Here is a 23,378-nt window from a genome sequence, read left to right as displayed (position 1 = left end):
TGTACAACGTGACTTTGGGTGGGCACCGAGGGCCAGCAGGTGGTTCTGTTTTCATCGACGCAAGGTCTGGGCGAATTACTGTTTACGTTGAAAACCAACTAATGGGTGTTTGATACGACATAGGAGACGTTGTCCTCATGGCCGCGGAAATCGCAATAGATTATATGAGGAATCAAAGACGGGAATTGGCAGCTTTTCTCGCTTGGACAGCCTGAGTCATGAAACCAAGCATCCTAATTTCTCATGCGCCCTATTTCTCGAAGCAATTTACCCGATACTAGATCTATTAAGTCTTCTACAATAGTAGATATTCTATCCACAGAACAGAAAGCGAGATTCAACAGTAAACTGTTCCCTGCTCACCCTTATAATCCCTTGTAATGCACCATAGTATCAAACATATCTAAGAATAGCTTTAATGTCATTAATTAGGCAAGAATGGATCAATCGCTCTCCAGTTCGTTGGTTAGTGTCTCCATCCGCTGAGGGGGAGTGAGTGATCGATGGTGACAAAGGATATTAGCCAGCGGTAGACAGCTGTCGGGGCACCTGACGATTTTTGTTTTTTCTGGAGCCATGTGATACGCTCCGGCACATATAAGCTGCCTTACTTCCAGTTTGATATCAGCACCCGGGCTCACTACTAAACCAAATAATCCAAAAGACCCAAATACACTAGAACGCATGTTCTGGTATGCTCGGGAGCGGTATATGTAAGTAACGCATCAACGTTACCATTACGGCTGGCTCCGCCAAGCCCGCAGTGCCATAACGTTACTCCCCCAATAAGCTTTCGTCTCGCATTTCGACTATTCTTGTACCACAGAACCTCGACAATGCCAGACCACGAGATTTCTCAGTGCCATCAAATTTACGGCATCACTGAACTCCGGGAACTAGCCCTTGCCGGTGACGTTGGGTAGAATACGTGCTATCCTTGCAGCGTCGCGAGGAAATGACAGGGACGACGATCGCTTCGTTCAGAATACTGCATCTATTCTTTCTGAATTGGTTGAAGCACTACTCGACTGTGAAGTTCCTATGAGTTCTCAGCTTTTCTCAAAAGCCACCCGAAACGCGTCGTACCAGATCCTCCACGCATTCCTTCGCCATGGATGGGGCGTTAATACACCGATGCATATGCGCCTCCAGCTCTAGCGTAAGGATTTTCCGTGGCCTGTTCGTCATAACATGCTCACGTATCTCGCCCAGTACAACTGACCACGACAGGAAATTAAAAGAGTGGTTCCTGGACCACGGGTCAAACCCTAACCAGCGATGTGATAGTTACAGAGATTGCACGCCGTTATTAGTGGCATATAGAGAGACTGACTTTTCAATTGTCAAACCTCTACTCAAACGTGGTGCCTCTCTACAACAGGGCCAGATTTTGCACTACGCGGCGATGTGTGAACTGGATGATCGTTTCGATATTCTCGATTACCTTGTCCGAAAGGGTCTCTCGGTCAATGATATTATGTACCCAAATTGTGGCGATGAGTACTATTTCAACATGTACAGTAGTACAGGGACGCCCCTTCATCATGCTGCTGCAAAAGGTCTGCTTGATTCGGTCATATTTTTGATTGAAAACGGAGCATCTCCGCGAATCAAGGACCTTGGTGGTAGAGTTGCTCTGGAGTGGGCTGAAGCCAATGGCCGATCACTCGTGGCTGAGTTTCTCCGCCCATTGTCTATCGACTGTGGCCTGGAGACCGCCTCTCGATTCACAGCGGAAAATAGGCGTCATTTCAACACTGTTCCCATGGAGAGGTTCTTGAAGGAAAGTAGTTATCAATTGGTCTAGTGACCTCTGTCATTGACTGCTTGTGCATGAGAAATTAATATCATACTTTGACCTATCCACCAAATAGCGTAGCCAGGCCGCTGCAACCTTGGAAAACTTGAATGACACAGGGTTGTGTTGACGCTCACACCTGAGGTACCTACCATCATCATGTGCCCGAGTGAAGGTGTATGGTATGGCTCATCTCGATGTTGGTCAGAGACTCGGCTTCGTTGATCAAGTATGTATGCACGGCACATGATGGAGTATAGCCTTTTAGAAACACTACTCACCCATTCGTCATTGAGTACCTTGTGAAAACGATTGAACAAACGCACGCATGATTTGAAATTCCAATAGATGTCCCGTGGCTTATCGGAGTTACCACGAAACAAAATAATTCGTGCATCAGAGACACGTGATGTGCTTTTGCATCACAACATGACTGGCTGATGCCCCGAGGTGATACGATCGGACCCTATCCGCGTCAATAGTTGAAAGCTCGACACAACCCGAATTTTAGCCTTATCGCAATCCGACAAGCTTATCACCTCACTTGCTGACCTCTCTATCAGCTCATTGGATGAGTCTAATTCGGCCCTGGAGTCGATTGCAATGGTACCCCGAACAAGAGCGGAGTTGGAAATTACAAGTCTAATGTGCGATACTGGAACAGAGAGACGGGTACGTCTGTACCAGAGAATGCCTGTCCTGCCGATCGGGCTCGAAATTGAAGTGCGCATGTGCCCAGCATAGACTTCGCCCTTACTTGACAGTCGAGAAGCCAGGAGTCAATGGGGTTATACAGTCAGAGTGTCGTTCGCTTATCAGCTGCATCGGGGGTCCGCCGCTGCGGTGTACTGAGTCAACCCATCACCTGTACGCCGTGAGTACTCCGCTCAGTCGATACAAACCACGCCCGAGGAGCAGGCTCATGCTCAGGAATGGAGCAATAATGGTAGCATCATAAGCTCAATGAATGCTTCCGCTCCAATAAGAAATACGTGATTGGCCAATTTGGTGGACAGTGTCCTTGGATCAAAGGCCGGTCGCAGAGAAAAGCCACGGGGTTGTTTATCCACAGAATTTAGTAGTCAGTTTATGGTTCAGTGTTTTCCTCTCACCTCGACACCACACGAGGCACCATTACATATAGATCCTAGATCCGCACGCCCCCCCTTTATCCCGTGAGTCAGACATTGGCGGCACTGCTACTCGCTTGTGATGGATGAGTGTTATGACAACATCGAAAATGAATGACGAAGTGCCAAAGCCCCATTGCTTGAGACTACAGAGAAATGCGGAATATACAACCTTCCTGATTCAAGCGGACAATTGATGACTGAGCGGTCACCGCCAGAGTGGTCGCCTGAGGTGTCGATGGCGGATTTGTGGTGGGAAAAACGGTTGATTCCTCAAAATTAGCAAGAAAAACAACAGACTGAGAATGGTCGAACGATCTAGTGCTGCTTAGAGGGGGAAAAAGGCCTTTATTGGACCCATTAAACCGTTTATAGGGTCCCGCAATCGTGCAGTAAGAACCAGACAGTCTCTCAAGGCCCAAAGCAGGCAATTTGGATATATGTACGTCTTTCATACCAAGTGACGGGCTCTCAAGTCCACGTTTCGTTGAGAGGGTTTCTGCCGGTCGGGATCGGCGCTCACACTTTTCCCGCCCTCCTTTCTCGACTCCACAAGGCAATCACTTTCGTAGTGACTCCAACAACTTCACGGTCAACTTCCTGGTCATTGTTGAGCCATATTCCAGTGCTGTTCCCGGAGCGATGGTTTTAGGCGACTGCATCTGGAAGACCGCGTGAAATCTCTCGACCGTCAACGTTGATTCGGCTCTGATTTCACATCCACCCCTAATTCTCTCCCATCGACGTCGTTCCTCCGAACTCCGCCGCCCGCCTGCCCCCTCAACGATATACGCGATTCCCATGAGACTTCGAGACCGACCACAGCAAGTGAATATTCGGTAGATCCAGATTATCGCCCTGAGGCTTTAGTGATTCTGTGCGGAAAGAATCAACGAACTATGAGATCCGCAGAGACTCCGTCTTCGCCCGCCTTCCCTTCCTTGGATCCCATTATCATGGACGAAGAGATGGAGTCGACCTTTGGAAATGTCAATATGGATTTTCTCGACCCGTCAAAATTGGACATGCCTTCCGATTCCGCTGGAGGCGATTTCGACGATTTGTTCTCCCACGTCACGCACCAATCCCGTCCGAACGGTGCCGCAGAGTCATCCAAACACTATCAGCACCAACACCCCCTGAGGAAACCAACAGTAGCGACTGCGGACTCGCCCGCCGAGTCGCCGGACAATTCAAGCCGCAGCTCCTCCTCAGAGTCTCCTCGAAATCACCTGCGCCACACCTCCATTACATCCTCCAACTCTGCGGCTCATAGCGAAAACATAATGGTCCCAACAGGATTCACGTCGGATGATTGGATGCGCCCGGACCTTTCTTCGGTGAAAGAGGAATCCCCCTTCACGATAGATCCATCATACCCTGTAGACGGTGGGGCCCTCATGGATCATTCGGATTTGGAGTTCAGCAACAAGGCGATGGATGCGGCCTTTGATTTTGAGAGTGCGGCGAGCAGTCCTAGCCCACTGAAGATGGAGATCCCAACTCAGGTCAACGGGCACAAGATGGTGAAGTTGGAGCGATGGAAGAACCACAATACATCGTCTATCCCGGCATCCGTGTCAAACGATGCGCATGCGGCGCCCTCGGTAAGTCATCTGTCATTGTATCTCCGATGGCTCAACTTTTCGTACGTGAATCCGATTTTGACCAATATGCTAGGCCTCCCGAGGTGAGACCCCGATGTACGCCTTCGGTTATGATTTGAGGGAACAGTCGCCATTTGCGAACCAATTTGCAGCTGGTCAAGACCAGCCGTCTGTGGCTCAGTGGAACGGCCAGTCCCCGTCGTCTCTGTTGGAAGAAAGCTTCGGCGGAATCAACATGAACGGGCAGTCTCCCATGAACACATCCGTCTCCTCCAACATGAACTTCGGCTCTCCGCATCCGTTCCCATTCTCGGGAAACATCGCCTCTCCACAGGCTCAATCGCAGGCAGATGCTTCCAAAAATAAGAAGCCTGTCTTGACCGTTCATCCTACCTCTCTCAAGTCGCGTGTTGAAACCCAGATCCCCATTCGATTGACTCTTTCGCCGCTACCAACCGGCGTCAAGAAGTTGCGACTCCCTTCTCACACCATTTCAAAACTGAAATTCCTCGCCCCACCTTCGACCGAGACTTCCTCCGATACTCTGCAACTCTACACGAGTTTGGTTTGCACGAGCGCAATGCAAGACCGGGACAAGCTCAAACGAGCTTTTGCACGAACCAGAGGCGAAAGCAAATCGACCGGTGGGAGTGATCTCGACGAGGAGCGCCCATTGGATGGTGGAGACGTCAAAATATGCGCTGGCTGTATCCAGAGAGAACGCAAACGAGCGTCTCGGAAGAAGCAACGCAAGCCTGAGGAGGACGAGCTCTTTCAAAAAGATGAAGAGAAACGGGTCATTGTGTTCAATACTAGCGAGATCAAGGAATGGACCGAGCCGCCCAAGTCCTCCACCGCGGACTACGGCGAAATGCCTCCAGCTCCTCCGGGGTCAATGCAGGTCGAATTGCCGATGCGAATCGCCTGTTATTGTCGGCACCAGAACGAGAAGCTCGGGTTCCAAGTCATTTTTACGATCAAGGATCATGGGAATAATGTTGTGGCACAGGCGATTACCAATTCGATTATGATTACTGATGACCACAAGACCCAGGCTCCTTCTGCTCCCCCGATGACTGGTCCCTCTCCCTCGGTGTCCGATGGAAACCAGATGCCAGGTGTCACTGTGTTTGCCTCTGGGGAAAACGGTAAACCTGCAGCAGGTGCCTTTGGCTCGCCGCAGTCCCCCACAGACCTTCAAGGTCTTCAGCAGAGGTTCAATTCCCAATATCAGCTCACACCGAGCTCCTTTGCTGCAGCGCACAATATGTCCAATGGCGTTCAGCCTTCCTCTCAAAACTCCCGCAGTCTGTCTCGACAGGCGTCTCCTACGGAGTTTCAGGGTCCTTCAACCAAGCGACGAAAGCACAGTAATTCCGGGCGATTACCATCTGAGCTGACCATGACCCGAATGGAAGGTAACCAGGCATCAAGCTCGAGCATGGGCAATGTTACGCATCTCGCAGCTGCCAGGGGCTTCGCATCGCCCACTGAGCGGCCGTTCGTGGCGCCTTCGTCAATGGCCGGGCAATTGGGCAGCGGCCTACCCACCCCAACCCACAACACCGACAACAACCCCTTCTTCAACCCGACGCCCGCGCAGAGACAAAGCCTGGATAGTCTGGCCCAGCAAAATTTGATCTCCGCACCCAACTCTGCTCAGCCTAGCCGTCCTGGGACCCCTGGTGGGTCAGGTCGCAACGCTTTCCAGGACCAAAATCTTGCCCTTGCACTGGGTGCAACGTCTGCGAACCAGATCTGGCCGTCCCTGGCCACCAACCCCCCTCGTCTACCTTCTGTGATTCACAAGCTGGTTCCTGCCGAGGGCTCCATCACTGGAGGAACAGAAGTGACGTTATTGGGCAGTGGCTTCTATCCGGGCATGGAAGTGGTCTTTGGCGATACTTTGGCAACCACCACGACCTTCTGGGGTGACAAGTGTCTCAACTGCCTTACGCCTCCGGCCCTCCAGCCAGGATTGGTGGCCGTTGTATTTAAGCACGAGCATCCTACATTTGGACAGGTGCAGCAACCTCAGCCGCTCATGCCGAAGCAGCAGCAGTTCTTCCGATACGTGGACGACCGGGAGCTTCAGATGTACCGTTTGGCTCTGAATATTCTCGGACAGAAACTGGGTAGTCAGGCGGACGCATTCCAAACTGCTCAGCAGATCATGGGAAGCGACCCGAACGCTCTCTTCAACATGCAGAAGGATATGTCAGGGGCCGGAAATGCTGGCGGCCACCAACGCCAAGTACCGGGGCACGAGTCTCAAGGCAAGTTTAGTGATCTTGACTCGAAGATGCTCACTTACCTTGAGTACATCGACCTTGATAACAACCCTCGCCCCCCGCGCTTCAACTCCCGCAGCGCCACTGGACAGACTCTTCTTCACTTTGCCGCGTCACTCGGCCTGACTCGATTCGTTGCCGGTCTCCTGGCTCGTGGAGCTAATCCCGACATCCAGGATAACACCGGCAACACGCCTATGCACCTGGCTGCTCTCCATGGTCATGCTCACCTGATCAACCGCCTCCGCCTGGCAGGGGCCAATGCCAATGCTCGCAGCTTGCGTGGATTCACGCCGGCGGATATGGCGACAACCCTTCCTACACACCAGGCTGCTCTGCTTCCATCGCGCCATTACCGCTCCCGCAGCGCTGGTTCTCTCACAACCCGGCGCAGACAGAGCAGCTCTGCCTCACTCAGCTCGATGTGGGGAACCTCGTCGACATCAGGGTCCTTGGATCACGCTGTTGACGACTCTGAAGAGTTTGATGACAGCGATGATATCGACAGCGAAGACTCCGACACGCCTTTGTATCTCAGTCGCTCTCGTCGCTCCAGTGTTCATCAAGACGCCATGTCTCCCGCTGGAGACACCGCAGATCAACCGGCTGCACCCGATGCCCGTGGGTTCTCAACGGCTGCGATTGTCGCGTGGAGAAACCACCTCGCCGGACAAATTAACCAGTTCCAGCAAAGTGTCGCTAGTGCCTTCCCTAACATTCCTGCTTTGCCACCCATGCCCGCTATGCCGGCGATGCCTGCAATGCCCACCATGCCTGCAATGCCCGACTACCACGCTAATCAGGTGATGCGGCGTATCACCAACCTGGTGCCCCACCGTCCGACTGCACGCGACGGATGGTGGGACCTATTGAAGGGCAACACAGCTGTACAGACTCAAAACCAGCCGCCCTCTTATGACGAGTTGTACCCACACCAACAAGACGACGCCGAAGCGAACGATCTTAAGAAATCGTCTCTTCTTCATGCGGCCACTGAGGCAGCCTTGGACCAGCATTTCGAGTCCCAAGATAGTACTCCCGTTGCCTCATCGTCGTCCTCCGCCGCTGGCACTGAGCAGACCTCCCAGACGGTGAAGGACGATCTCAAGGACATCACTATTGGAAGCAAGCTTCTTTCCCGGGAACAGCAGAAGCATCTCCGAGAACACCAAGCCCGCCGTATGAAGGGGTTGGGAAGCGACAGGAATCTCTACTTTATCTGGGTAAGTCACGGTCCTTCGTGTCACGCTCTAAAAGCAAAGTATCTATACTAATTTCTTTTTTCTTTTTTCTACTTTCCAGATTCCTCTACTCCTTCTTGTCGTGTGCGCTTGGATTCGAAACTATGTGCCTGGCATTTGGCAGGGCGTCACGGAGAGCTACCATTTTGTGAGATCGCGCTACACACAGCAGGCTGTGGCATTGGGGATCTGAAGATAGTATCCACGGATCCACTCTCATGACCTCTTTTCTATTTTCACGACTCTGTCACTTTTCTTCCCTCTATTTTCTTATCATTTTTTGGGTCCTGTCTGTTACTTGAGCGGGTTGTTGTGACCTCGACGGCTATTTTATTTGCGTGCTTTTGTTGGCCTCGTCACGGATGTTGACATTGATATTTTTTTTGCCCACAATCAGATGGCACTACCTGATGCACTTGTACACATTTGAGAATATGAGAATCACCATATGCGCTGTTGAAAGACCATTTCTTGCTCTCTTCAAGGTAGGAATCTAGTCGAATACTTCCGCGGATATTGTCATTGTGGTTGTTCTTCTAGGATCTTCACTCAGTCACGTGTCACTTTCTTGTTTGAAGTATACTGTACTCTCATGCTGATCTATTTCCAAGTCCGAGCTTCCAGCACTTTCCAAGGTAGAAAATTGTTTAGACAATGTCGGATTCAGCCCCTCTGGTCATGTCTTGCGTTCTACAGCCCTGTCAATCCTGACTAATCGGCGCTATCAGGTCATCTCATTTGACCTGTGCTGTCCAAGATGGGCGCACACAAGTGATGGACACCCTGCCGTGCCGGAAGCTGACCGAGAATGTGGCGCGCGAGGAATTCTTGTCCCACCAAGTCTTCTTTCTCTCGACTCCACCGTGGGAGGATCGCAAATTCCCACCTCGGGATTGGATTCCCGAAGTCGGACTCCTCTCTTGGCGGACCTGCTGGCCTTTGGAAAGGGAAAGACAAGACTGGACAAGCCTTGACTTTGGGATCTTCCTCTCGGAGAATAAGACGGATTGGGTCAACCGATCGGACTAGTTGCCCGCTTTCTTGGGCCCTGCACACAAGAGAGGGCTGCAAGGCTTTGGATAATGATTGATCGTTTGATTTTCTCCAGGCTTTAGTGTGTCGAGATGCTGAAAGATTTCTGCAAAGACTGGTGTATTTCTTGACTTTCAGACTCGATGTCGATTTGACATCCATCGCTATACTTCTACTATACATGCCGGCACACTTGGCTGACCACCAAATTCCTCTTTCTGATCGAGCCAAGCAAAGTCGCTTCGACCCGAAGCTGGCTCTGGTTACGCACGGCCCGAAGAACCATGGAATTAGCCCGAGAAAAGGAGAAAAAAGAAGAGGTGATCGGCGCAATTTGTGGACACGGCCAGCCCGCTTCGGAATTCATGGTCCACCAGCATATCGGTGGCATAGCACTATTAGCTGACCATCGAATCCTACTCTGCGACCTATTCGGGGATTGGAGGTCTCTGACACTACAAGATTGGTGTCGTGGTGCGGCTCAGCCTGCTAAATAGTGCTGGCGAGTGACACCTAAAATGTTGAAGAATGAAAATTGTTTTGGACCACGACATCCCCAAGCGCCGAAGTCACTACTGGAGACTCTCGCCTTCTAGAAGATGTGGAGTCACAGTGAAGCAAGCAGAACCTTGGACGGAACATGTCGGCCAATTCTACCGTCTCCAATGCACAGTCAGAGTCCACACAGTCTCTCACCAAACGGTCATCTCTCCATGGCAGGTTATGATAGTGATTCGGACTAGCCCATAAGGACTCCTTCGTACTTTGTAAATGCCTGGATAAATGGCCGGATTAAGTTCCAGCTTACTTTATGTAATTGTTGGAGTATGCGACATGGGGAAGGTAGCATACTATTACCCCAGTGAATCCTTCTCATATGGGGAGCCTAACAGGCTCAACAACCGAATTTGAAACCTCGATCTGCTAGCCAGAGCCAGTCCTTGCAATCGAAAGTCTCCACCCATTGCTGGACTCTCCAACTCCGCGCTGCGTCAGCTCAAACTGTTAATCATGATGAAGCCCTTAACCCACAAATCCTGGAGAGATAATAGAAACCATTGTGCGGGGCTCCGCGGTTTGTTACAAAATGAATTGACGTGAATGCGGTAAATGAGATGGATATCAGCGGAGGCAAATCTTTCATATAAACCGGCAGAGCCGTTCGTTGGGCAAGAAATTTCCTTCTACTGGAGATTTTTCGTCGCCATTGTCTTCAGAGGTAGCCACGGAGCGCGAGCTTAACTATGATCTCTCCATTTCGAGGCAAAGCCCTTCGGGTGGCGCAAGCCTTGCTCATTGTAGCTCCTGGTAAGTGAGATCTGATCTGGACTTGTTAGGGCCAGATCGATTCGAATATCGTTGGCATCGGCTGTTGATCTGACTTCTCCCTCCTTTCCCTCTTTAGCTTTTATCCTCTTTGGCTACAATCAGTCTGGTCTGGGACCACTCTCCACCCTGCAGAGTTGGGTGGAAGTCTTTCCAGAAATCGACACCATCAATACAAAAGGTCCCTCACGCGCCCAGCACTCCACGATCAAAGGCGTTGTCATTGCGTCTATGCAAATCGGTGCCCTCGTGGGAGCCCTCTCATGTACAGCATTCAGTGACCGCATTGGTCGACGCAAGACCATCTTTCTTGGTGCCATTCTCACTATCATCGGTCAATTGCTTCAGACTAGCGCCTACGGTCTCGCACAGTTTGTCGTCGGTCGAGTCATCCTTGGTGTCGGCATTGGCCAATTTAGCGTCGCTGTTCCCGTCTGGCAGTCCGAGTGCACGTCGGCCAAACATCGTGGTCAGCATGTGATTGTCGACGGAATGTGCATTTGTTTGGGATACACGCTGTGCAACTGGATCGATTTCGGCCTCAGCAAGATTCCAGGGCCGATGCAGTAGCGGGCCCCGCTCATCGTGTCTTTCTTCTTTTCAGTCGTCCTTTTGGCGTCGGTATTTCTTCTCCCAGAGTCTCCTCGATGGCTCGTCAGTGTGGGCAAGATCGACGAGGCCACCAGGAGTCTTGCTGCCTACAAGGGTGTGGCAGACGACGATGAGTCGGTGTGCGTTGAGATTGGTGGAATCGAAACATCCCTAGAAGTCTCCGCCGATAGCGCCTCATTGAAAGATATCTTCAATTTGAGCAAGCCCGACGAAGAGCGCTTGCTGTATCGGTTCTGTCTCTGCGTGGCCCTACAGTTCTTCCAACAGATGTGCGGTGGCAATCTCATCTCGACGTACATCTCGACCATCTTCGAGCAAGATCTGGGCATGGACAGCGATCTGGCGCGCATTCTCAGCTCTTGCGCGATGACCTGGAAGTTTTTCTGTTCCTTTATCGCTTTCGCCATCGACAAGCTCGGCCGTCGAAAGATCTTCATGATCAGCGGCACGGGCATGTCTGTCTGCATGATGGTGCTGGCCATCACCAATAGTTTCAAGGGCAATCGAGCCGCCTCGATCACCTCAGCCACGTTCATGTTCCTCTTCAACAGCTTCTACCCTGTCGGATCCCTCGGGGGCAACTTCTTGTACTGTACCGAAGTAGCACCGATGCGCCTCCGTGTCGCCATGTCGGCCATCTCAACGGCCAACCACTGGCTGTGGAACTTTGTCGTGGTCATGATCACTCCCGTGGCTCTGAACACCATCGGATACAAGTACTACATTGTTTATGCAGTGATTTCAGCATGTATCCCCGTTTCCGTGTACTTTTTCTACCCGGAGACCATGAACAGGAATCTTGAGGCGCTGAACCATGTCTTCCGCGATGCCTCGACGCCGTGGCAGATTGTGAGTATGGCGCGTCATTTGCCTCAGGGCGAAGCTGCCGACGTGGATGTGTGGATGCGGGCAGAGGAGAAGAAGGGTGAAATTGAGCAGAGCGAGCACGCTTAAAAGCACCTGTTATATTGTGAAGTTTTTGCTTCTTTTTTGTTTGTTTGTTGGGTGTAATATCCTAGATGATCTATGATAGAATGATGTAAATGATGACGATGAGTTTCTTTCTGAGCTCTCTTTTTAATAAGCTTCTTCAGGATTGCTTGATTTTGTATACTTAGTCTATGGAAGATAGCTTGAGCATATCCACAACTGCTTCTTTCATCGAACCTTCAATTGCTTGCCACATGATGAGTGAGCCTGCTGGAAGCATAGACTCTTAATGAAGAGTGTCATTTTTGGTTGAAGAGAGGGATGGTGATGAAAATTCCGCTGTTCGACTCAAAAAGCTCATAAAGTAGATTTATGGAGATGCATCTATGGCAAATACACTGAACGTGGTACTATCTTAGATCTTGATGGGATGGATTGTACTTGATTGTCGCTTAAAATTATTACAATTTACAAACTGACATCGTGCGTAATAATCGCGTAGTGACACCGCCGTAGAAAGAGGTCACGAGGTAGTTCCTTCCAATCACTACCTCCTAGCCACATCATTTCCTTCCACGCATCGTCACTGCCAACACAACTGAAAAATGGATTCAAAGGCAGACAGGTAAGTTTCCCTCGAGTCTTGTCGTAAACTGTGCTCTTCACTCTATCACACACTTGATCCCTCCAACTCCCTGTTTCAAAGCTTGCAAATTACTTCCAGATACTTATAAATATGGCTTCGCTGTTCGCTAACGCCGCTGAAAGTGCTGCGGGGCTTCACCGAACGTCTCAAGGCAGCCTTGTTGTTCCTGTTTCTTCTCCTTCTCTGATGGATGGCCTCCCCGACACATACACTGTGCATCGTTTTTCCACCATGAAACGTCTACAGGCCGAAGCGCAGAGGACCCGACAAAATCTTCTTGAAACAGAGGATGGAAATCAGTGGATCGTTGTCCTTGGTCTGTCCCCATCGGTAATCCAGAAACTTGATGACGACCACACCAGCCTTGGAGACGTGACATACCGATTCCAGTGGGAAGGGACCGCAGGCCTTATCAAAGTGGTTCCATCTCATAGCCATGACACAACCACAGATCGGTTCACTCGATACATCGACAGCAGACTCTCTGCAATGGGGATCGACACCTTTTACATCATGTGGGCTGCAACTTCGACATACAAGCCCACTCCCGCCAAAGGCAAGCAAGGTGACCAAACTTTCATCCCACCATCTCGATGGCCTTCTGCCCAGCAAACCGCAGATTGGGGCTGGCCTACCTTCGTGCTGGAAACTGGAGTGTCCGAGTCCCTCCCTCGACTCCGAGAGGATGCAAGGTGGTGGTTCGCGGACTCGAGGGGAGACGTGAGAATCGTCCTTCTCATCAGCATCAAAAAGTCTTGCGTGAAATTTGAGAAATGGCAGCTGGCACCACCGAATGCCGCACGTCCTCTAACCCGGGCATACATCAATTCCATGCTTAGTCAAAGCCCGAGCATGCCACCTCTCATCCAGCAGCCCGCGGCAACACAACAGGCATACTGTGCCCAAGAAGTTGAGGTGACTCCAACAGACATTCATGGAGCTCCCATCATTCTACCCTTTGCTGCGCTCTTTGATCGAGATCCCGGACCTTCGGAAACTGATGTTGTCATCAATGCTCAACAATTGCGGGCCATTGTGCATGTACTCTTCTAGCGCTGTCTCTAACCATTCCCCTTGCTGCTGTCGTTACGAGCCCACTCTTGCAGTTCTCCTTGCTATTATTATAAAGACTCCAATCCTTTCTCCTTGTTCGCACTGATCCAGAGAGTGCGCATTGCTGTCAATCAATATTCTCAAACGAATCAGTGCCAGACTGGACCCTCTCAATAAAGTATTGTATTCATTGTTCATAAAGGGGCGAAGCAATGTAGACCCTGGGGCTCTAGGCTAGCGTCTATCTACCACAACCGTGATCTGCTTTCATGCGCTATGGAACAATTCCTGGATCACGCAGGCATTGAGGAAATTTGATCCTCCCACCTCCATTTGTATGCGTGTTGAAAAAAGTCTGCCCGCTCGGATTATGGGGCTTTGAATCCTAAGAAAAAAAAGACCTCTAGATTCAGAGACAGAAGAAGCGAACGGAATAAAGATTGCATGGAGGGATACGGGCCCGGGGTACTTTGTCACTGAGTTGCCTTCCACCAGCCTCCTCTGAGTGCTTACTTACATTTGGATGTACATGCTCGTAACCAAGGAAGCAAGCTGAGGCAGCCCTGTGATACTACCCTATACCGGTCTGCTTGCGGTATTGCAATTCTTCATGTCCAGATTTTAGAGGAAAGGACTCCACAGATTTCTTCGAAATTCATCAAGTTTTCATATTTCACACGCCAGTACCCAGAAGATCGTTTATTCTGTACAGCCACCCCAAATGAAAAACATTTATAATCTAAATATGCCCGCCTCGTCAAGAGTCTGTCAGTGTATAATAATTCAAAAAGGAAAAATGAACAAATGCAAGAAGATCAGCAGGTCGTCAAGACATGCAGCTTCGTTCGTAATGACATGAGAATATTATGTGCAGTAAAAGAATAAAAGGGAGATGAAGAAAACATCTCCACCAAACTCGATCGATGCTCCGAGATGGGTTTGCTGAGATGGCGAAAAGAAAACGGCTGGTTTCAGGCTCGAGATGGCCAAAACAACCCCCTAAGAGCCATTTTATTGCTCATAAAGAAGCTGGTCTAATGACGAGGGAAACGGGTGTTTGGCATCGAATGCGTCGAGCTCACTGCCATCGCCGCTATAGCCGATATGCTCACGATTGTCATCAATGATTCGTCCATACTCCAGGAGGAGAAGGTACATGTAGATGTACAGATCCTCATCACGCAGAGCCAGACCAGCCCACTCGCGACTTTGAGTGGCAATCACCTCGGCCTCGAGATCGTGACGCGGAACAGAGGGCAGGTGAGGGCGCAAATTTTCCGGAGACGCCGACGGGTTCAGTCCCATGAAGTAGGTCATCAGGGAGTAAAACTCATCATATCGGTTATCCAGGGGAACAAAATGCCGCCAGGCAAAGAGTCGCGAGTCGTGCCACTCTCGGAAGATAGTGGCCTTCAAGCCGAGGGATTTACTTTGCAGGAAGGCCCGCCAGCGACCAGAGAAGCTGTGGCCGTCCAAATCGACCAGGTATCTGGATTTGAACTGTTGCGAAAAAGGCTGGGGCTTTTTGTAGGTCCAGACGTCTTTGTAAAAGGGACATGTGTCGGGAATGCAGGCGATCGCCTCGGTGAACCCCACGTCAAAGTGGGAGGCGGCGAAATCGGCGGGATTAAAGTCATCAACCACATGGTAGTGGCCGTCATGAGCATCCTGGGCCAAAATCGAGACCTTTTCCATGTCCATCTCCGTTGCATTGGATAGACGCACGAATCGCTGCCGATGCAGGCGATGCCAATTGTCCTCGACTTGAATGCCGCCCGATGTCACACCGCGCCATATCAGGGAGTCGGATTTGTCTTCCCACTCGTAGTCGTGTCGCGATTGGTACTGGTAGCGCTTGTCTTTCAAAAAGTACATGTTGGCCGGGAAGAGAATGTCGTTGTTCACGCTCACCTTGCATTCGCTGAACACAGGCAGTAGCTTCCGGGTGATGACATTACTGGAGGCGGAGAAGAGGAAGCCATGCTGGTCTCCGATGACTGGGCCTACCGTACAGAGATCTGATGCGGTGGTAAAATTGGTGATAAGCCCCCCGGCAGCTGATTTGAAAGCGGCGTCCGCCTCGGCCACGGAGATACTGCTGTTACGCGCCGGCGAGTTCGGCGCGCATGCGTCCTTTGCAAAATCCATGTACGGTCTGCCCGCCGCAGAGAACCAAGCCGGATCCAGCTCTTCGCCGTCACCATTCTTTTCCGCGTTGACGCTCGCCTTTTCCTCATAGAAATACTGCATCTTCGGGGTAAATCGGTCCGTGGCATTTGGCGGAAGGGTTCGCGTGCTCTCCTCTACTTGGAGGTACTTCTGAATGTCCTCAAAGGTGGCCAAGAGGCGCGGTTGGTCCATAATGTTCATTGCAATGTCCATGTCCGGCAGATACGGCGCCAGCTTGCGCACCACCTTAAAGAGATTTTCCACTCGCCATCCCTCCACTTTCAACGGCACAGCCTTGTGGTTGCGAATGCGCACGCCGGCGATGCCCTCGCTGTGCTGCAGATGGGCCGCCATACGTCGAATCTCTGTGGCGCGATCGCCCAAAATGGTCGCAAGTCTGCCATAATCTGCTGAAAGTCGTCGACATGGTAGACGTTTCTCTCGCGCGCGTATTGGTACCATTCCTTGAACCCCGGGGGTGGATGTCGCCCGTACGTTTGACGATACTTGGCGACAGTCTGCCGAAAGCTCCGCGAGCGGCTCCCCTCATATTGCTGCCAGTGACGATTGGCATCTTCCATCAATCCGACAATCGGGTGTTCATCGCGGGCCAGACTGCCTTTCAGGTGTTTTTCCTGGTGGCGGAAGATTGAAGCACCGGGGAAGCGACTGCGACGGGGCGAATCATCAACGGCGGTGGTGAGGAAAAATAGGTTGACAAGACAGACGAGTGACGCAGCGATTGCCAGGGTCAGGTACACAGATCGTCGCCGACTGGCGAAGCTACTGAGGCCCAGCATTTGTGAGAGGCTAACACCGCCAGGAGTGTGATTAGTTGCCGACGCGCGACCCCACAGGGGGCGATGCAATGCTAGTGTTCGAAAGGTGAGTGGTCCAGACGTCTCAGCGGCTGCAAGAATAAGCCAAGCGGAATCGCTCTTGCAGACGCCGTGACGAAAATCTCCCGCCTGTCGGAGGATTAATGAGGATGACGAGGGAGATGATGAAGAAAAGACATGACTGATAATGAAAGAGCCCACCTCAGGAGCCAGGTAAGATAGGGGAGCATGACACGAAAATGGATCAAAATAAGCCTTGGCGGCGCAAGCCTCATGGAAGAGCGAGCCACTCAACTGCTCAGCGTCTCACCAAGAGAAGAGGCTTGAATGGCTCACTTACTACCACTCAGGAGGTATGACTACAATAGTATTTGTATGGAGCAGTGAATTCACCACTGCACAGTGAGGCCATTGTCTCGATCATCTTGGTCATTGCTCGCAGCCCAAGTCACTCTTCGAGCGTTTTGCGCAACCGTCTCCGGAGCCTCTGGAGAGTTGCAGAGTGGAGAATGGCTGGAGCCTGGGAATTGCATCAGCGGGGTTTCCTACTGCAGTTGGCAACTTCAAGGTGCAGACCGAGTGACCAAGCCCGACTCTTGCGTCCTGAGGTGCCATGGACGCATTCCCGGGGAAGACAATGGCTAATTTACAGCAAATTGAAGGCGTGTTCCATTCACCGTGTATTGGTGTTGATGGCAGACGCAGTGCAGACGGCAGAGTGCAGAAGTGCACACTCGCAGAAGTGTAGGCTCTATCGTCAGCCGATGATCCTGTTATCCTGTAGCTGCTTGGTCTTGATTTCGTTACGAGACATAATCGAGGTGTGGTACGTGAACTTTTATGCTCGATGCTACTGTAGTTACTGAAGTGAGGGTATTGTCCAATGTGAACTGAACTAGGCAATTTACTTTCTCTCTAAAGCAATGTAAAATAGGTCCATGAGATCAGGAATGAGATCATAACCTGCATCAAAATGCGCCCAAAGACCTTGCAAGGTGAGCAAGATCTGCCACAGACTAAGTACTTTCAAGTGTCATGTGCAAGGGCTTATGTAAGGATCATATCCGACGACTGGACTTGTAGTAGACGCAGTACCCGTCTGCAACCTTTTCCTCAGGAAAGCATGAGCAGGTAATCCACTACTGTCACCCGGTTATGTACTACTTAGTCTGACTCATTGCCGAAGTTGCTCCTCTCCAGATTACTTCGAGCTTGGAGCCGCCGTCCAAGATCAGTGCAATCGAAACTCCCGGTCCCACTACACAGCGTAAGAACCTGTGTACTCGCACTGGACGGATGTACTCCACTTGCTGCCAAGAGAACAGCCCTCGTGGCGGAACTCCACTGAACCACTTAGCTTCCCAATTGACCCTTCGGCGGCTCTTCCCACCGGCATCGACACGCGCCGCGGACTCATTGAGTCTTTTTGCCATGTCCCTCTCAGGACCATGACGGCAAAGCGTCCTCGTGCTGCCTTTGAGGCCGACCAGGCCCCCCATGCACCACAGGCTCCGTATGCTTTTTATGGAACTCCCTTGCCCCCATTGGAGGCGGGAGGTCGTGACGATGGCTCCTACATGCCCGTCTGGAAGCAAGAGGTGACCGATGAGCGAGGACGAAAGCGGCTGCATGGTGCCTTTACTGGTGGCTTTAGCGCAGGGTAAGCTTTATCGCCCCCCAGAGAAAAGAAACATAACCCCCCCAAAAAGGTCCCGCAGACCGCACTTGACGGCTGATTGAAAACTGACTGACATGCGATCCGCGATAGCTACTTCAATACGGTCGGATCCAAAGAAGGATGGACGCCCGCCACCTTTGTCTCCTCCCGTCAGAACCGGGCGCGTGATGCGAAAACGAAGCCGACGGTGTCGCAACGGCCGGAGGATTTTATGGACGAGGAGGATCTACGGGATCAGGAGGAATCGCGCCAGTTGCAGACAACGGAAGGATTTGCAGGGTTTGGATTGACGGATGCCGACGCAACCCGAAGAGCAGGCCTCATGGATGTGCTCAAGATTGGCGGCGAAACGATGGGGGTCACACTGCTGAAACGTATGGGCTGGCGCGAGGGCCAGGGCATAGGACCAAAGGTTCGGCGTCGCGCCAACCTAGGCCAGTCTGTCGCCTCTGCAATCGACCTCAAGGAAGAGACATACCTTTTTGCACCGGAAAACCCACCGATGGTGTCGTTCACCCGGAAAACGGACTATAAGGGCCTCGGATTTGAAGGCGAATCCCGTCTAGACGATCCACAGGCGACTCGAGACGAGAAGCTGGACGACTCAGATTCCTTTTTTGGGGAGCGGTTGGGCATGGACAAAAAGTCCAAGACGAAACCGAAGACGAAAGACGCTCGCCGGGGCGGGTTTGGGGTGGGGATTCTGAACGACACCGGATCGGATGACGAGGATCCATATTCGCTAGGGCCGCAGATTGCCTACAACAAGACCATTGGCGGGGACAAAAAGAAGAAAAAGAAGTCCAAACCGGATGGGACTTTGCCGACGATCACGTCGGCCAACCCGTTGCTGAAGACGAAACCAGTCTTCATTTCGAAGAAAGTTGCGGCGGCGCGCCCCGCGGGTGGCTTCCGGAAATGTCGGGATGGACGATTACCGCTGGACGGCTTCGTTCTGGCTGATAGCCTGTCTGGTCTGTCCATCTCGGATAAACGCTACGCGCCTCCCGCTATTCCAGAGGGGTGGACCTCGTCCAAAAGATCGCTTTCTCATGAGGAGCATGCGTCCAACTACATCTCGACCGCGGAAGCAGCCAAAGCATCTGCTCTAGATCCCACCCAGAGAGCCGCTGCTCTCGGCGAGGTGCAGCTTCCTGGAAAATCCATCTTTGACTGGATGACCCCGGAAGCGCGCGAGCGAATCGCTAAGCTGACGGGAAAGACCGACCTCCCCCCAGCTCTAGGAGAAAAGGCGCCCAAGGGCTTCGAGACGTCCGAGACCCAGCGGCGGAAAGACTTGTGGGATCTGGTACCCAAACTAGATAAACAGGTGGCCGTGCAGGCCTTGACCCGTGCGGTTGGTGGGTGGATGCCCTATGCCGAGGATGAGAGCAAACGGACGCGCTACCGAACTTTCTTGGAAGTGCGAGCAGAAGTGCGTGACACTCTCCCAGACCGCGCACCCGGGTCCAGCACCGATGAGTGGGTGAATGAAATGCAGGAATTTGCGCGGGCGGCCGAGGTTTTCAAACCAATGTCAGGCATCATGGCCTCGCGCTTCACATCGGCGTCCTCGGGACCCAAAGTGGCCTCTGATGCACCCGATCGTTCTACTGAATCCGGATCTCTCCTACATCGTCCCCTTGATCGACCCGATCCGCCCGCCGTGGCGGCGGCCAAGATTGGCATGTTTGGGCAAATGACGCGCAGTTCCATTTCCTTCTTCCCGACCCGGCTGTTGTGCAAGCGGTTCAATGTGAAGCCTCCGAGCCATGTCCAGCTTGATCCCGGAGAAGCTGCCGGCGGCTCCTCGGACACGGGGCGTAGACCCGCATCTCATTTCCAGTCTGCCGGATACCAGACGGACGCTCCAACACGCAAGGAGCTCGTCTCTCAAGACGTGATGGATATGATTTTGATGGAATCAGGTCGGAATCCCCCGCCGTTGGCTACGAATGCCGAGGCTTCAGCGACTGGCGTGCCATCTGCTGCTTCTCATGCGAGAGCGCCCGTCGTAGCCGTCGAACCCGAGCGTAACGAGGCCCTCGAGGCCGAACGACCGGGGGAAGCGATCTTCAAGGCGATCTTTGGTAGCGACGATGAGGATGACGACGACGTAGATTGAGCCATCTCCCCGATATCACCTTTTGAAGTGCATCGGGATGATCAATAATGAGTGTATGAATTTCAATGGGGGATTCAATTTCTAGACCCTATCTATTGTATCTATTGTTGTCCATTTTGATTTCCGATTTTCCCTTGTAAACTGCTTCAATTCCGCGATGACGATCCACATCGTCAACACCGTTTATCTCATCCATTCAACCGCATGGTGGGGGATGGATGAAGATAGACGATTGGCGGGCCAAAACGCGGTATCTTTTGGACCTGACGACTTGAGCACCTGACATCATCCGATGCTTGTCTCCAGTTCCCAACTTGTCCATCTTCACCCGTGCGGAATGTCCGCTGAATCAAGCTCGACGCGTCGTCAATTTCCTTGGATCCTGATCTGATCACTGAGCTTAACCTATCACTGGATGTGTCAAGAGACTTTCATCGCGATCTCAAATCAGACGACCTTTTGAAGGGGGAGACTTCGATCGGCTTTGGGGCGGGTGTGGGTGGGTGTACTTTGTGTATCCTTCTCCATCCAGCCCACGCAAGACAAAGAGAGCTTACACTGCATCCGCACACGCGGCGGCCAGAAGAAAATCGCTCGTTTCCTTTTTCTTCGATCTCCCTCGGAACTTGGATCCCTTCGATCGCTCCCTTGCTCGACAAATTGGCACTCACGCCCTGTATCTTTCTCGGCTTATGGAGTGTGCGCGCCCCATACAAGATGGTAAGCATCTGCCTGCTCCTCTTCTTTTTGGGCTTGGATCCTTTTGCCCGACAGCCGGCCATGCGACACGCAACAATCGGTAACTCTTGTATCTATCGGCTTCTGTCACACGAGTTGTGCCAAACGCTCTCATGGCTCCCCGCAGTCGCCTCGAGCAAAAAAGAAAAGGAAGAAAAAAAAACACTCAGGCGACTGAGTCGCAAGATCTGCGATTATTGCTCAGTGGGCGTGGACTTGGCCGGCATGACACCCTCGTTTGAAAGCTCCTTGTGAAGACTAACAATTTTGCCTTTGTTTTTCGGCGCACATAATAACAGGGATGCTGCTCATCTGTGCCGTCGCGTGAGGACGACCATCTTCCAGAAAATCCAACTATTCCCGATCAGCGCTTTGCACAGGCAACTCGCAATGCTAGTACAGCCACCGACACTTCCGCGACGACGCAAGCCAGCCGTCGCCATGGACGACGCAGCTCGGCACTACCACTGAATCAACACTACAATGCACCCTTACGCTCCCATGTCTGGTACAGCAAGCGCCGTGCCTGGAACCGCGCCGACCTCGATCGTGAACGCCGTGAATTCTTCGAGACTCGAGTGACGGGGCGGCCCGAAGTGTGGGCGGCGCTGGCGGCAGCCATCACCATTATGCGCGGCAATGATCTCGCTACTGCGCAGAGTATCATCAATGCCGCGGGGGTAACCATCCCGACGGGCGATCTGTGTGAGGGTTGTTACGACGAGCAGGGCGTCTTGTATCGTCTGCCCCAGTGTATCGTTAGTGATCCGGAGAATATGGCGGAGACGAGTTCATCCGGCGTGAACGACGGTACTCAAGGCAGTGAGGTGATGCAGGAAGAGGACGATCTCGAAGCCTTGGCGGATGGGAAATTTGGAACGGAAGATGCCTCTGGTGATGAATTGATGGCCGAGGACATGGAGCGACGAAGAGACGAAAAGGGCAAGACGAGCGAGCGCAATCTCATTCGTGTCCAGGCACGACTGAGCGATCGCGGCGGCCCTGACTTGACGGTGTCTGTAGGTAAGAGCCAGAGCGTGGGCTTTTTGGCTCGGAAGATTCAGCAGGATGCACAGGCGAGTTTCTTTTTTCTTTCTGTTTTCCCCCGAGGCTACATCGACTCTCCAAAGCAAATCTAACATGTTCTCTATCAGATCCCCACTCATCAACGTGTGCGCGTGGCCTACCTGGGTCGCATGCTCAAAGAACACAAGTCACTCATGGATCAAGGGTGGCAGCAAGGCCATGTAATCAACGCGCTTATTGTCGCTCAGGCTCCAGACCCCTTATGAGGTCCGACTCGGCACGCCGAGTGTCGCCTCTCTTCCCAATCCGCTCTGTTGGCGAAGTAATTTGCTCTATCATCAATGTTTTAACGGCACGACGTATCAACTGTTGATTCGACCTTTTCCCCCGCCAAAGCGTTCGGCGTCCACCCAGCTCCTCTTTTGATTTCTTGTCGCATAATACCCCATGATATCTCGCGTGATCTATGTCCAATCTATCGAATAGCTTAATTTGCCCTTTTGCTATAATTATGTATTATTCAATGACTGCCGTATCTTGCACACGGATGGTTTCTAGTTCGTTGAAGAGATTGTCTGGCTAATTGATCTTATCGTCTTTGGAAAACACTGCTTCTAGCCGCTTTCCTGGTTATGTACGTATAATGTTAGCAGGTCACCGCTCTGTCATTTTGTCAAATTGTGCGGACTATGTCCACTCAGGAGTCCACATCAAACAGTCGGCCCGGCTGGACATCTATTGCCCGCCTTCATCTTGCTGCAGTCGTGCTTGAAAGTAATATTCATTCTTTCTCGGGATTTATTCTTCTACTCCAAAAAAAAACAAGACTCACGCAAAGACGATCATGGCCTAATCAGTATTGCTGATTAGATAGGGGGAGAGATCGATCCATGCAGGAAATGGAACAAAAAGTGAAATCTTGCATCATCCGTGAATCGAACACGGGCCTCGTCGATGGCAACGACGAATTCTACCACTAGACCAATGATGCTGATTGATATAAGAACTAGCCAAATTTAATACTATACCCCTTGATGCTTCAAGAAGGCTGTCCTCGGTACAATTCAGATTGTCCCATGACAGTACTGTGCAAGTGTGCGTAATTATATTCTTGAGGACAAAGAAAACCCCTGGTTA

The 23,378-nt window shown here is 51.7% G+C and overlaps 7 protein-coding genes and 1 non-coding gene across 8 annotated transcripts; 6 read left to right on the top strand and 2 right to left on the bottom strand.

The window, feature by feature from the left end:
* Positions 1-1,111: 1,111 nt before the first annotated feature.
* Positions 1,112-1,807, top strand: POX_c04125 (uncharacterized protein; the record flags this gene model as incomplete). The annotated part of the gene is made up of 1 exon (XM_050113009.1): positions 1,112-1,807. One exon carries the CDS (start codon positions 1,112-1,114, stop codon positions 1,805-1,807), a length of 696 nt encoding a protein of 231 aa, XP_049970565.1.
* A 2,020-nt stretch (positions 1,808-3,827) lies between these two features.
* Positions 3,828-8,260, top strand: POX_c04124 (uncharacterized protein; the record flags this gene model as incomplete). The annotated part of the gene is made up of 3 exons (XM_050113008.1): positions 3,828-4,535; positions 4,609-8,049; positions 8,129-8,260. 3 exons carry the CDS (start codon positions 3,828-3,830, stop codon positions 8,258-8,260), a joined length of 4,281 nt encoding a protein of 1,426 aa, XP_049970564.1.
* A 2,083-nt stretch (positions 8,261-10,343) lies between these two features.
* POX_c04123 (uncharacterized protein) lies at positions 10,344-11,991 on the top strand (the record flags this gene model as incomplete). Its single annotated transcript, XM_050113007.1, has 3 exons — positions 10,344-10,407; positions 10,505-10,894; positions 11,030-11,991. 3 exons carry the CDS (start codon positions 10,344-10,346, stop codon positions 11,989-11,991), a joined length of 1,416 nt encoding a protein of 471 aa, XP_049970563.1.
* A 712-nt stretch (positions 11,992-12,703) lies between these two features.
* On the top strand, positions 12,704-13,666 carry POX_c04122 (uncharacterized protein; the record flags this gene model as incomplete). Its single annotated transcript, XM_050113006.1, has 1 exon — positions 12,704-13,666. One exon carries the CDS (start codon positions 12,704-12,706, stop codon positions 13,664-13,666), a length of 963 nt encoding a protein of 320 aa, XP_049970562.1.
* Positions 13,667-14,677: 1,011 nt separating this feature from the next.
* POX_c04121 (uncharacterized protein) lies at positions 14,678-16,635 on the bottom strand (the record flags this gene model as incomplete). The annotated part of the gene is made up of 2 exons (XM_050113005.1): positions 14,678-16,129; positions 16,192-16,635. 2 exons carry the CDS (start codon positions 16,633-16,635, stop codon positions 14,678-14,680), a joined length of 1,896 nt encoding a protein of 631 aa, XP_049970561.1.
* Positions 16,636-17,647: 1,012 nt separating this feature from the next.
* On the top strand, positions 17,648-20,477 carry POX_c04120 (uncharacterized protein; the record flags this gene model as incomplete). The annotated part of the gene is made up of 4 exons (XM_050113004.1): positions 17,648-17,669; positions 17,861-17,972; positions 18,032-18,334; positions 18,443-20,477. The coding sequence occupies 4 exons, from the start codon at positions 17,648-17,650 to the stop codon at positions 20,475-20,477; spliced, it is 2,472 nt and encodes an 823-aa protein (XP_049970560.1).
* A 717-nt stretch (positions 20,478-21,194) lies between these two features.
* POX_c04119 (uncharacterized protein) lies at positions 21,195-22,507 on the top strand (the record flags this gene model as incomplete). Its single annotated transcript, XM_050113003.1, has 3 exons — positions 21,195-21,197; positions 21,515-22,234; positions 22,370-22,507. 3 exons carry the CDS (start codon positions 21,195-21,197, stop codon positions 22,505-22,507), a joined length of 861 nt encoding a protein of 286 aa, XP_049970559.1.
* Positions 22,508-23,161: 654 nt separating this feature from the next.
* Positions 23,162-23,232, bottom strand: POX_tR074. The gene has a single exon. It is a non-coding gene; the product is annotated as a tRNA-Gly (tRNA).
* Positions 23,233-23,378: the final 146 nt, after the last annotated feature.

This window comes from Penicillium oxalicum, chromosome III (genome assembly GCF_001723175.1).
Source record: "Penicillium oxalicum strain HP7-1 chromosome III, whole genome shotgun sequence".
NCBI classification, from domain to species: domain Eukaryota; kingdom Fungi; phylum Ascomycota; class Eurotiomycetes; order Eurotiales; family Aspergillaceae; genus Penicillium; species Penicillium oxalicum.
Note: the sequence above shows the minus strand (reverse complement) of the source record. Positions and strands in the feature narration are given on the sequence as shown.